The 11,929-nt window shown below is 42.8% G+C and overlaps 1 protein-coding gene across 4 annotated transcripts in view; it reads right to left on the bottom strand.

Moving 5' to 3' along the window:
• Positions 1–4,204: 4,204 nt before the first annotated feature.
• The window catches only part of ARSH (arylsulfatase family member H), a 21,086-nt gene continuing 13,361 nt past the window's right edge, over positions 4,205–11,929 (bottom strand). For all 4 annotated transcript variants that reach the window (XM_042461044.1, XM_042461041.1, XM_042461042.1 and 1 more), the window contains 4 exons: positions 10,656–10,790; positions 7,419–7,581; positions 6,647–6,768; positions 4,205–4,704 (listed from right to left, as the gene is read on the bottom strand). In XM_042461044.1, coding sequence (XP_042316978.1) covers positions 4,337–4,704; positions 6,647–6,768; positions 7,419–7,581; positions 10,656–10,790 — 788 coding nt within the window. In that variant the 3' untranslated portion in view covers positions 4,205–4,336. The remainder of the gene's footprint in view (positions 4,705–6,646; positions 6,769–7,418; positions 7,582–10,655; positions 10,791–11,929) is intronic.

The raw sequence follows: 11,929 nt of genomic DNA, 5'->3' as shown, positions 1-11,929 counted from the left end.
AATTCTGCCTTTTCTCTGTCCTGTTAACATTTTGCCATCTCCACGCAGTGGCCCTATCTTTCCTTCTTCTTCCTTTTGCTGTGGACATATCCAAAAAAGCTTTTGTTGTCTTTAACCTCTCTAGCAAGTCTGATCATTCTGCGCTTTAGCTTTTCTGACTTTACCCTGCACTGCTGCTATTTCTTTGAATTCCTTTTTTGTGATTTCCCCCTTTTTCATTTCTTATACATGTTCCATTTCAAACTTAGTTGGTTGAAAGTTCTTAGTCATCCATCCTGGTTTCTTGAGACCCTCCCATTTTTCTTTTCACTGGAACTGTTGAGATTGTGCCTTCAGTATCTCCCTTTTGAGAAAGTCCATCCGTCCTGAACTCTTTTCTTTTAGTACAGGGGTTGGCAACTTTTTGCCGCGCTGGGCGCCGCCATTTTGGGCGAAAAAAATGGTGGGGCCCCATAGCAGCCTCTGGGGCTATGGCGCCGCCATTTTTCGCCCAAAATGGCGGGGGAGGTCGCGCGAGACTTCGCCGCCATTTTGCTGCCCAAAATGGCGGCGCCCAGAGCGGCCGCCGCGGTAGTGGCGGCAACAGTGGCGGGCCTCTAGGAGGCCCGCTACCGTCTCTGGGACCTCCAGGAGGGCTCCCAGGGCGGCAGGGGCCTCTGGGAGGCCCGCTGCTGTCTCTGGGACCCGCCAGGCGGGCTCCCAGGGCGGCAGGGGCTCGCCAGGGCCCGCTGCTGTCCCTGGGCCCTGAAGGAGGGCTCCCAGGGCGGCAGGGGCCTTGCGGGGCCTGCTGCCGTCCCTGGGGCCTGCAGGAGGCTCCCAGGGTGGCAGGGGGCCTCTGGGAGGCGCTGCCATCTCGGGACCCTCCAAGGCGGGCTCCCAGGGCGGCAGGGGGCCTCTGCAGAGCTCGTGCCGCGCTGGGGCCTGCAGGAGGGCTCCCCAGGGCGGCAGGGGGCCTCTGCAGGGCCTCTGCCATCCCGGGGCCCTGCAGGAGGCTCCCAGGGCGGCAGGGGGCCTCTGCAGGGCCCGTGCCATCTCTGGGGCCTGCGAGGGCTCCCAGGGCGGGGCAGGGGGCCTCTGGAGGCCCGCTGCCATCTCTGGGACCCTCCAGGCGGGCTCCCGGGCGGCAGGGGCCTCTGCGGGGCCCGCTGCCGTCTCTGGGGCCCTCCAGGCGGGCTCCCATGGCAGCTGGGGGCCTGGAAGGCCCGGTGCCATCACTGGGGCCCTCCAGGGGGTCCTCCAGCACTGGCAGGCCCCCCCCCAGCTTTTTTGCTGGTCTCTGACGGGCCTAGGGCCCCGTCAGGGGCCAGAAAAAATGGGAGGCCTGGCCCCCGGAGGTGGAAGCTCCGCCCCCGCCATGCGGCCCGCCCTGGAGGGTGGAAGCTCCACCCCCCAGCACACAGCCCCCGCCGCGGAGGGTGGAAGCTCACCCCCGGCATGTGGCCCCGCCCCAGAGGGTGGAAGCTCCACCCCTGGCACGTGCCCCCCGCCCCGGAGGGTCGAAGCTCCACCCCCCAGCTTCGGCCCCCAGCTCTGAGGGACAGCAACCCGGCCACGGCTCAAAAAGGTTGCCTACCCCTTGTTTTAGTATTTCTGACCATGGAATGCCTCAATAATTCTCTAAGTTTACTGAAATCCACTCTCCTAAAACTCGAATGTGTGTTTGACTATGCTGTTCTCCTTTCCACTGTATTACAAACTCCAGGAGAACAGGTCACTTCCACCTAATGATCCCACCACTTGCAACCCATTAACTAGTCATCCTTGTTGGTTTAGGATCAGATCTAAAATAGCTGACCCCCTTGTTTGCCTCTTTCACAACCTTTTGGACAATGAATTGTCTTCCAGGCAGTGAGGATTTGCTAGACTTGAGGATTTTGCTGAGTTTGACTTCCAGCAAATCAGGATAGTTTGAAGTTAACCCATCACTATACATCTCTCCTCTCTCTGAATGTGTGGCCATCTGTTCTAGAAAGATATCATGCCAATTCCTCAGTCTGACTGGGGGTCTGTAGTAGACTCCACCACAACATCCTTGTTGTTCCCTCCCTTTAATTTTTACCAGATGCTCTCCACCTGGCTGTTCAGGATTGATGTCCTGGATCTCTTCAAGGTAAATATCTCTGACATATAGTGCTATTGACCTCCTCCTTTCCTGTTTTGGCCTATTTCTCTTAAAAGGTTACCCTCTTATAGAAGAAGCCAGTGAGCTTAGACAAGCTTAAGAAAACCTCCAACCCCCCCCCCACTCCTACCTTCAGGTTGGACTAATAAAAGGTACCAATGTGAATTCTTAAGTGAGATTCATTTTAGCCTGCTCTACTTCTTTAACCAGACCATATACACCTATTATGGCATATGTGCACATCATAACGTTAGTATAGCACTCTGCTGTTCTCTACTCCACAACCGCTGAAGTGAAGATCGGCTTTTTGTATGGCATCTAAAAAATAATCATTCAATTATGCAAATATTTTTCCTTCCTTTACTGTCAAAACCCAATTTTCATGACTTTTCCAGAGTGTGGCATCCCTGAATTAAGATCTTTTATATTTATAATATCCTCCTTTAATTGTTTAGCAACATGCTATACAGGTACTTTAATACAATTGTCACCAAACTTTGACCTTAAGCAGATTTTGAACTTCAGCTTCCAGAAGCCTCAGCCATGTTGGCAACTAGTCTGGATTCTGAGCGCTGAAGTCCAAAATCAAAGAGCACAGTTTCAGGACCACTGCTTTAATACCTAATAAACCAAGTTATTTTAATATTATATTTTGTTATATTTAGAGTAAGTGGTGTCCCCGTCCAGTGTGTCACCCGGTGTGGAGAGGCAGGGCTTCTGGGGGCAGGTCTAAAATGTACTCCTCCACCTTGCTGCCATGGTGCATAAAATGGCATCATGGCAGTGAGATGGGGAGTGTGTTCAGAGCTTGCAGCAGCCCCCTTGGCCTTCTGAGTCCCATGTGGTCATGGGCATGTGGGACCTGGAACGCAGCTGCGTGCTCTCCCTAGGATGTACTACCTCACTGGGTGACACCCCCCTCTGGGGTGTCACGGAGTGCACTCCTCACCACCACACTCACCCTTAGTGATACCACTGTTTAGAGTAATATCAAATTTATTATTAAAGCTCAGCATTAAGCATTTCTCACTAACTACTGTTTATTCCATTTGGATATTGTGAAACTGAGAATGTTGCTGAGTGCAGAAAAGGCAGGAAAACATTTTTCTAATTGTAGGGTAGGAGATTTTATTTCCTGTATGTCTCTGGGCAGTACATTGCTTCCAGCAAAGCAAGGGGTTGTTTGTGCAGTTAAGCTGGTTGCTATTAAGTCTGCACAAGTAATCAGTCCAGCTAATAACCTTAGAGCTTGTCTACACTGACAAGCAACCCTGTACTCACCCCGTAGCAGCTGTGACCTGGGCATGCAATGTTCCTTAGGATTTGTAGGCTATGCAGGGCTTTTCTCTGAAAATCTGAAGAAAAAGGAACTGCCTTTTACACCTTGCATTTGCCTGGGAAATCTGGATTGATGGCAAGGACATAGCCATGTTGCTGGAAATATTGTGCACTGTAGGAGACATGATTATCATAGAGTTGCCCTTTTCTTCTGGGTTACTCTGGTCTTGTCATGGTGAGTTTGGTGTTATCAGATTCACTGTGGAATGGGAAACTGCACTGCAGATACAGGATCAGTACAGGGTTTCCTGCTGGTGTAAGCAAGTCCTTAGTTTTGTATGATCTGTTTTTAAAGAAAATGTGAGTTAGGTTTTCTGCTCAAATCTCCCAGCGTTATTGTGTATAAAAGTGTAGGTTGGCTATTTTGTTTTCTGTAGTGTTTGTCATTACTTTACTGCTCTAATATATAGAAATATGTTGAAAACTTTCCCATACGAATATAAGCTGTGTGAAAAGTTTCACATCCTAAATCTGATCTCAGTCCTGGGATGTTTTCAAAACCATTGTGATATTCTTAGAATTTAAAAGTGGGATAGAAATATCTCCAATGATAAACATGAGAAATACCAGCACAAATATTAAGTGCCTACAGGACAAATTTTGTGAAGGTCTTAGAAGACATGGGACATTTTTACATTGCACAATCCAAACACTATGAGAATGACAGGAGGATAGATGTAGATGTAGCTGAAATAGATGACAACACTTCCTGGTTTTCCATTTCCTTTTTATTCCATCTCCTCCTATTATCAATTGTCCCCCTTCCATAGCAGGGGCATTGTGGGACAGTGGGAAAGGACAGCAGTACTCGATGATCCTATTTTTTAAAATATCTTTTATGGTCTAAGATGCCTAATTCATTCAATGTGGCTAACTTTAAAAGTGTTCATCCTTTTCCTTTTCTTTGTCGCAGCAACAGAATGGGAATGTCCCACAGCAAGGCTGTAACCATGGTTTCCACACAATGTTGCTGAGAGACATCTGCTCTGGGACAGGAGTGAGGGTGCTGCGGTGCTCCTCCAATGCTTTCTCTATTCTTTTTAGAACCACGTGGAACAGTGGCTCAGTATCTGGGGTCAGAGGCACTGCCTCTGATGGGTCTCTTGAGAGCTCAAAAAGCAAAGGAGGGTTGTGATGTTTTACACCTTTTCCAGAACAGACACAGAATACAGTTTCATAGCAACCACCAGCTCCTTCTGGTTGAAAAACTGGTGTTACATAATGAGCCTTCCACACATTTCCACCTGGTGAGAAAGAAAGCATAAAGTTAAGACAGGGACAGACTTTGCAAAAATGTGATAAGTTTCTACCAAGGAAACCCAGTTGTGTAGATCTGGTATAGCTATGAAAAGCACAGAGACGTTTTAATCAATGTAGTTACTACATTCTGTGCTTTGTACATAGTTCTTTGTTGCCTATTTGTTGCAATCCAATTTTATTTCTTTAAAACTAATTATGTCATCAGATCCCCATTTTTATGTAGGGCCACAGACCTTCATTATCTCATTCCCACACACATGAACAGAAAAACTCAAAAGTTTTCTCCCTGCTGAGTGAGACTACAAGAGTTTTTGCACATGGTCAATTTTTTTTAAAATGGGAATTCCCACTGAAAATTTTCTGAATGTTTGTGTGTGTGTGTGTGTGTGTGTGTGTGTGTATAATACACTGATTCTGTGCAAGAAACACTACATTTTGTTCAAAACAGAACACCACACTAAAAGTAAGAAAAACAAAACAAAAGTAGTGAAAAATCTCAGTGATCAACTATTTTTCCAATTGTTTTTTTTTCAAGAAAAGAAATTGTGACTGTTCCTTGTATTTCCACTTCTGTATCTTTGGCCCTAAGCCAGTGCTTCTCAATTATTTTCTGTCATGCCCCCCCTAGGAAGAAGAAAACATTTCGCGCCCCCCGCGCGACTGTAAATAGTATCATTTGTCTATAAAATTGTTATAAGTACACCTCTGCATAACACTGTATCCTGAGCCTCGCGCCTTTACGGAGCCTCACGCCCCCCCTGGGGGGCCCGCCCCACTATTTGAGAAGTACTGCCCTAAGCAGACAGGCAGGATAGCATGGGCTTGTCCTGACCTGTACCAGTCCCTGGCTGACATGGCAATGGATGGGTATTTACATGCCCACCTGTCCACCACTGCATCACAGACAACCTACCTCTATGTACCTGCCTCCACCTCATATCTGCTGAGAAAGACCCCATTGTAGCTCTTAAGGGTAGAAACAGGGCATCTGCGTACACCCATATGGCCTGGGACCCTCATCTGACAGGGATCTTCTCAGCAGAAGTAATGAAGGAGGCAGGTACTGGGCACACAGGGCTGTCCAGTCTCCTAGAAACTCCATGGCAAACAGCTGGCCATTTTAGACTGGGCTAAAGCCCTTTGGGTTGGGCTTGAGCCATATACACTTAATCCATGTCCAGTCTGCCTGGTCCCAGCCTTGGGTTAATGGCCTGCATCATCTGGACAGGATGACACAAGGCTGGGATTTTTGGCCAGTGTGTACAGGCTCTTTGTTATATTCTAGTTAGTACAGTTGGAACAAAACAAAAGACAATATATTCAGCTGTTCATAGTGTTGCTTCAATTTTTCCTCTTATTCCTTTTTTTCTTGGACCATGCTGAGACTTCATTTTATCTACCATCCTCATTTCTTACATTTTGCTTACATTTGTTTATAATGCGGGTATAACTTTAGCCTAAACAGCTCTTCTTACATTTTTAAATGAAATTTCAAAACATAGGCAGAGGGACATAAGATGCAGATCTATCTTAAATACAAATCAAGTAGGAAGAAAGAAACCACAGTTTCAAATGCTGAGATCAAGACTAAGTACTATGCAAAAAGAAGTCACTTAATTAAGATTTGATTCTGAAAAATGCTATCAAGAAGTGATTGCATCCTTCATAATTTGAAGGTAATGTATTCTGGAATAATGATCTATTTACTCATGATGTCGTGGGTATCCTATCCTTCCTCTAAAGAGCATAGTGTGGTATACTTTCAGCAATCCCATATTACTTGCAGTTATCCCACATTATTCTGTAAGGTGAAGAGTGACTGAGTCACATCCTCTTCATTTATTTCTGGAACCTGGAAGATAATAAAACCTTCAGAAAGTATATTATGTGAGGTGATGCTGCAGTTCTGTTAATGGTTATACTTACTGTCCATTTGGTGCCAGCGCACAGCATGTAAATATATTCCACAGTAGTGAAACATGAATTCATGACCTGAGTGCTGAACCAATCCCCGCAGTAAAGGCATCAGGTCCTGACCATCAATTGTCCTGAAGGCCAAAAAGACAGTTTGGATAACCTGTATTTTTCTGCAATCATCACTGAGCATTTGTTACACAACAAATGGAAATAGATATCTGATTTAATGTCTAAAATAAAATTGTGAAGTATTGCTTTGTTTGAAAGTTTTAAGATGCTGTGTAAGTTCTTGAGAGATGATATTTTGTAGGCCCTAAGTATATACTGTATTTATCCAGATTATTTTCTAAAATACATCTGTCAGTATATTTCTCTGATTCTCAATCCTTGCATGTGTAGAAAGTTCTGACATGCACACAGTGCTCTCTCTGTGTGTTTTGATACACTCTGACAGAAACATTTATCTGAATGTAAAACAAAACATTCACTGGAAAAGAGTGATGCAAACGGCATTTAGGTTGCCAATTTACAGAGCAACCCTACATGAGTGAGACATAATCTGTTTCGGATGACCTTCTTCTCCCTATGATCCACTTATTTTTACATTCCAGGGCAGAAAACAGAATATTTTATAGGGAATTCAGGTTTTGAAGAATTCTAGATCCCAGTTCTTGCTTAGGTTGTCTAGAAAGATTGGCCATATTTATGAAACAGCATCTAAACATTAATCAATTATTATACAATACTGTCAATTTGGAATTGATTTCAACAGTATCCATACCTGTCCTGAGGTACTTTTCCACCAGCCAGATAAACCAATGTGGGAAAAATGTCCATTAGACTTGTGGGTTCATCAATAACCTTGCCCTCAGGCAGCATTCCTGTCCATCTGAATAATCCAGGGACACGGATTCCTCCTTCCCACCCTGCCATGGCCTTTCCACCTAGAATTATGAAACAATGTCAGTTTTAGAACAGTAAATCGTTTCAGCACAAAATCTTCTATGTCCAAATCCAGATTGCTATATAACATTAGTTCTCCTTAAGTTATGTAGAGCCCTTTTCATATTTTATAGAAAACATATTTAATTTGGCATCCCATTGATATACTTTTTCAACAACACAATGATGCACGATCAGTGCTCTGTGCATTATCTTGAGGGTCCATTGAAGAGAGGAGTGATCTTGATAGATAGAGAGGTGAAGTTGGGGGGAAGAGAGGGAGGGTGAGGAGAAAGAGAGGGAAGAAGGAAGACCTAAAGAGATAAAAGCTCCTCACTATTAATTTATTTTTCAAAAAGCATCTCATCATTTGGGAATTAGAATGCTGTATATAAGAAGGCTAGACTAGCTTTTGCATAATTTTTAAATTTAATATTTAGTATTTTATTTGATACATTTATTAGTCAACTCAATCTCCTTCAAGGGAAAAATTAAAATTTCAGAGTCTTCTGAAGTGACTCCCAAAGTATTAAATAATCATATCAGAATTATAAAATCACTAAACTTCACCATTAAGAAATATTGAAGGATAAAAATAGGAACTGTTTATGTTGCCCCACAGTAAGTTAGAAATTATGTTCTTTTAATTTCAGCCAGCGGTGAAAGAATTTAAAATGAGTAGCAGTTCAACCACCTTTGAGAAACTAAAGCATTCCATCTCAGACAGTGGGCATATTTGTAAAAGCCATACCAGCTCATCAGCAAGGTGATCCTAAAGGCATCCATGCCCTTAGCCAAGTAGGATTTCCAAGGTGAACATCATCAGACGGATCCAGTTTTAAGTAGCAATGAAAGATGTTCCCATTGCTCAGTCCCAGGTAGTAACTTAGGCCCACTACAGACTGCTGCCTTGTGTCAGCTTGGGGCCAATTTTAGGGCTCGGGAGAGCTGAGCATCCTCATGCTCCTGAGCCCTACCGTGCTGTCCAGGTGCCATTATGGCTCTCCCCCATCCACACTGGGGCTGCCATGATGATGTACGCATGGCACAGCACCACATGTATGTCATTGAAATGTGCAAGGGCACCAATGGCACCCGGGCGTGTCCCAGAAAGAACCCACTTCAAACTGGTACTTTTTACACCTCATGGAGGCCACACTGTTTGGTTGGTGCGGCCTCCATTCAGGGTAAAATTGAGCAGCTGCAGACTGCCCTTTTGGGGTGATCTATCCAGCCCTTTACTAATTGTGGTTGGTACTAACTGCAAGAAGCAGCAGTTTTGTCACCAAGTCTGCTGATATTTTTCATCAGGAAGCCAGCAAGGGATCCCAATCTGAATCATAAGGTTATTCTTGATCAAAATCCTGTGGCTTGCTTTTTCTCCAAAATCACAGTGGCAATGCCCAGCAAGCTTAAATACTGTATATGATTACGCTTATGTTTCATTCACCCAAGGATCAGATGTAAAGAAGAACTTACAGTTATCAAGATATTAATGTGAAGACTACATATAGCAACTTTCTAAAGGATGAGGGATAATCTTACATTATTAACTTCTGGAATCAGTTCATCATGTATAAAGTGAACCGTTAAAATGCTGCTACTATGAATTCCAACCCACACAGCCAATTCAGAAGGTATTGAGAGCAAGACAATCCCTATTTTTCCCCCATCTGTATTCCTTAGATTTATGGATTTAGGACTACTGGTTCCTACTACTTCTTTATTTCATCTCCACTTTCTTTGAGAAGATAGCCTCTTTGTTTGTTTCTTTCTGTTTTGTGTCTGAGTAAGAAGCAACCAGCCAACACATGAGATCTAGCTTAAATGGTTTTGCAACCAAATACTATTAGGGTTTGAGTCAAGAAATATGTTTTCTTTTATCTTAATACTTTACCTAACTAGAGCATTCTGAATTTTGCCATAAACCTCCTGATTTCATTTTACATAATAAAAATGTTAAATATGCCTTCAGATGCATAGTTGATGATATCAAAGGTTACTAAGAGATCCAAGAGGATTAAGAAAGTCACACTTGTCCATTTTCTCCCACTTAGTATGTGATTAGCCTTACATCTCACTTTCAAATTTTCTGTTTAAACTTTGAACTTCTTTTACATAGAGATTCCTAGTAACCATTGGAATAATTTTTTCAGTTGCTTCCTGTTACTTTAAACAATGTATGCATGAACATTGTCTGAATAGTTGGCACCTCTTTTGCTCAGGTTTATTTTTTGTATTTCAAATATTTCAAACATAGTTAATACTGTGCTTCCTCCACATTTGCTAGGGTTAGGAGTTAAGGACCCCTGTGAATGTGGAAAAACCGCAAATAAAAAAAATGCTATTCTTTTTACTTAAGAGTACACCTGTAGGAATCTTCAGGTCCTTCAAGGCAACTCTATGATCAGCATCTGCCAGACATTGATCATAGAATCATGCTGGAGGACATACAAATGCCTAGAAAAGTCTTTCTCTATGAACTTGCAGGTTCTCCAGTACAACTCCATGGTCAACTTCTGGCAAAGTTGCAGTAGAGGACCTAGAGATTTCTAGAGAGAACATATCAGTCAAAACTACAAATAATCAAATCCACAAAAGTCAAAGCCATAAATGTGGAGGGCCAACTGTATTTCAAAAAGTAATATATCCAGGAGTAGCCACATTGGCCATATAGCAAAGTACAGTATCATCCAAAATCCACAAGTTTTTGAAGTACCTTTATTGGGCCAACCAAAATGCACTTTATAAATATTGCAAGCTTTCAAAGCTCCACTGTCTTCTTCATCAGGCAAACATGTTAAAATGATACAGGAGGGGAAAAATGATGTTAGTCATAGCCCTGCATTTGGTCAAGATGTTGTAGACGTTGTCCTCAGTTCAGATGTTATGGAAAGGTATTCATGCAGGTGGGCCCCTCCTCCTCCTGGCCATGTGGGTGCTAGGAGATCCAGTCCAGGAAACAAACTTTAAATTCCATTTGAAAGACAAAAAACTATTGCCCAAAGGTAATTTTTAATGGGCTACAGAATACAAAAGACTTTAGGAAGAAAAGTGGAGGACTTGGGAATCTCACCTTTGTAAATGCCATTCCAACCACCACGCTGAATATTTCCTTCTCGAGCCTCTAAGTGTCCACCATTATCAGACGTAAAATATATGAGTGTGCTCTTCTTTAAATTATTATTGTCAAGTTCATCCAGAATTCTTCCTGTAAACCAATAGTGATATATCTGTATTACCAAATCACAAGAGTTGTAATATCCCCTTACCCCAAACCCTGAAACATTTTCTTGTTATATCCCAGGCTGTTTTTTATATAAACAATTTTTAATGTACAGTATAAGCAAACAACCACTGCACCTATCCATATACTCCAAGTTTAGATCAGATATATTTTTTTAAAACTTTGCATTTCATGAAACTCCTGAGAATGTAAAGCTATGGCATAAAGCACGGATGGGAAACCGAGGATGAGTCCAGGGTCCAATTTTCTGCCAAAGCGAAGGGAGAGAGAAAAACTGAAAGCAGCCAGAAGTAGAGTTCTGGTTTTGAAAAACAGGTATTTTATGATGTTAAGTAAATGACATAATATGTAAATAAGATTCCAGAAAAGCTACTCACTATCTCTTATTTTGGGCCAGAAAAAGTGTAATCCCAAGAATCTGTAGGAATTTAAGGATGTAAAAACAGCCTATCAGAGGTTTAGAGCTACACCCTTGCATAAAGTAAACCCAAACATTCATTGCAGCAGATAATAATTTATTTTAAAATAATTTAGGTTGCCAGTTATTCCATGCTTACAGAAGGGCCAGTAAGCAGTGCAGAAGCACTGTTCTTTTCATTTGTAGATTATTGGTGAACTGAATAAATGCCTTTGAAGAGGAATCTAAAATGACTTCACATGTGCTAACCCCCCAAATGCTTGAATTTTGTTATTTAAAGCCCATGGCTTGGGTTCAGGCTACCCTCAGGATCATCTCCTCCCATATAATCCTCCCCATTAACTCAGGTCTTCTGGCAGACATTTACTATTGTCATCCAGGAGTAAATTCACAACTGTCAGCCAGAGGTCTTTTTCTTCAACTGCTCCTAGACTGTAGAATGACCTGCCAGAAGAGTTTTGTCAGCTGAATACGCTATCTGAATTTAAAAGAGCACTGAAGACCATTCTCTTCTGGGAGACTTATCTGGATGATTTTTAAATTGTGATTTTAAATGATGAATTTTAGATGTGGATTGTTTTAATATGTATGTCTTATTTGTCCTTTTAAACTGATGTCTGTTTTAACTGATGTTGTTTGTTAATTGTTGTCTCCTTCCTCAATCCATGGGGGGAGATGAGTAAGA

Source organism: Sceloporus undulatus, chromosome 3 (assembly GCF_019175285.1).
Source record: "Sceloporus undulatus isolate JIND9_A2432 ecotype Alabama chromosome 3, SceUnd_v1.1, whole genome shotgun sequence".
Lineage (NCBI taxonomy): Eukaryota > Metazoa > Chordata > Lepidosauria > Squamata > Phrynosomatidae > Sceloporus > Sceloporus undulatus.
Note: the sequence above shows the minus strand (reverse complement) of the source record. Positions and strands in the feature narration are given on the sequence as shown.